The sequence below is a fragment of the Propithecus coquereli genome, unplaced genomic scaffold (assembly GCF_000956105.1).
Source record: "Propithecus coquereli isolate 6110/MARCELLA unplaced genomic scaffold, Pcoq_1.0 Scaffold90, whole genome shotgun sequence".
NCBI lineage: Eukaryota > Metazoa > Chordata > Mammalia > Primates > Indriidae > Propithecus > Propithecus coquereli.
The window spans coordinates 2,419,566-2,421,662 of NW_012155285.1; the positions used below are offsets into that span (position 1 = coordinate 2,419,566).

The 2,097-nt window shown below is 40.8% G+C and overlaps 1 protein-coding gene across 1 annotated transcript in view; it reads left to right on the top strand.

The window, feature by feature from the left end:
* PTCHD4 (patched domain containing 4) overlaps positions 1-2,097 on the top strand; it is a 283,263-nt gene that overhangs the window by 103,816 nt on the left and 177,350 nt on the right. The window contains exon 2 of the mRNA XM_012664669.1: positions 431-911. Coding sequence (XP_012520123.1) covers positions 431-911 — 481 coding nt within the window. The remainder of the gene's footprint in view (positions 1-430; positions 912-2,097) is intronic.

A 2,097-nucleotide genomic window follows, 5' to 3' on the forward strand; every position in this document is an offset into this window, starting at 1 on the left:
TTATAGAATAATTATTTTAATTTTTGAAATGTTGTCAGTTCATGCCATGCTTCATTTTTGGCTGAAACCCAATCATAAAACTTGATCCTGCATTAATGAGTTATAATAGATTGCTACAGAAGGAAACAGTGGGAATGAGGGTATGGATGAAATCAAAATATTTATCTACATCTTTCTATGCATGTGGCAATTCTCGTGTAGCTTCATAATACTCTTTGCATCTTTTTTAATCCTGATCATCATGCATGGTATCCCATGTAGCTCTAAATGTTGAATATAAAATGCTAACTTGCCTCTCCACCCACATCAGTTTCACAACCACTAGCACCTATTTCTTCCTTCTTTGAGCTTCTTCACTTAGAGTAAGAATCTGTTCCCTGGAATGTGCATCCTTCTGGTAAATTAAGTCTCCCCTTTTTCTGTTTTCAAGGATGGGAGGAACGGTTTTATTGGACACCAACTGGGCGGGGTAGTGGAAGTACCAAACAGCAAGGACCAGCGGGTCAAGTCAGCCAGAGCCATTCAAATCACCTACTACCTCCAGACCTATGGCTCTGCCACCCAAGACCTCATAGGGGAGAAGTGGGAGAATGAGTTCTCTAAGCTTATGAGGAAGCTCCAGGAGGAGCATCAAGACCTCCAGCTCTACTCTTTAGCATCCTTTAGCCTCTGGAGAGACTTTCATAAGACCAGCATCATGGCCAGAAGCAAAGTCCTGGTGAGCCTTGTGTTGATCCTGACCACAGCCACCCTTTCCAGCTCCATGAAGGACTGCTTGCGCAGTAAGCCCTTCCTGGGCCTCCTGGGGGTACTCACAGTGTGCATCTCCATCATCACGGCAGCAGGGATCTTCTTCATCACTGATGGAAAGTACAACTCCACCCTGCTGGGAATCCCGTTCTTCGCCATGGGTAACTATCCATCCTTGTGGTAATCGGATTCTTACCGGTTTGGGGCAAGGTAGTATATTTCTTGAATTCTCAGGTGAAAATCTGTTTGAATTTTGCATTGGCGTGTCTATGTTATTACGTAAAATTTTACCTGGGGTTATGTCTGTTTCATGTTAATGGGCCTTTTGGGAAATTATGGAATGACCAAACCATCTTCCCATTTAATTTAATGCTATCAAGTGTTTTTAAATAACACAACATTGGGATTCTCTACTCAGATTCTTCAAAAATGGTAGGTCAGGGATTATGAGAGGATTATGAGAGACAAAGTTAAGAAGATCCAAGACCTACTTCAGACAAAACTTCGTGGTTTATGTTTATGGCATCCTCAAGTTGATGATAGTGATGTGAATATTATGAGATGAAAATTCCGAGAACCAATGATATATCCTAACCTCAAAGAACTTCTTAAGTAAACTTTATTAATTAACTTATTTCGGAGTTTTTGCACAGAATATATTCCATTCCCCTACCTCTATATAAACTAAAACCTTCCTGCTGCCAATTAGATGTATCCTCTAATTTTTTTCAGCTCTGGCAAAAATGATTAATGAGCATATTCAGTCAAGATTATCCCTTCTTGTAAGTTTTCTCCCAGTTATACATAAAAGGTCTAGAAAATGGTGTGTGCATGGTGTGTGTGTGTGTGTGTGTGTGTGTGTGTGCGCATATGTTCTCGCAGAGAAGATCAAGTCTGGGAATAAAAATGAGTGAGGGCACAGCAACAAGACTGATGTGTCTTATCAGAAAAGAGATGATAATGGTGATATCTATGGAACTGCCAAAGGGCTCTACACATCAGGTGTGATATAATTCCCTGTGTGTAGCGATTTAGAGAGTCAGCTTTAAATAGCTTTCTAGGTGGTGAGCTGATATGAGCAAAAGAGGCTTCAGCTATGAAATAATTGCTTTTCCCTCCCCAGGTTAAAATCAGCTCTAAATTACAGCTTTATAATTAAATGAAAAAGATGTAGGCATGAGGTCAGAAAGTCTTCTCTGTGACCCAGCCCCTCCCCACCTTTTCTTCACCTTAGCGAGCATTTTCGAGAACATCACAAAGGGGGATTATATTGTGGGTGCTGGGGTCAAACTTCTTTATCTGGAAACCCAACTTCGTTGTGGCCATGTTAAGTTAGTTCATCTTCTT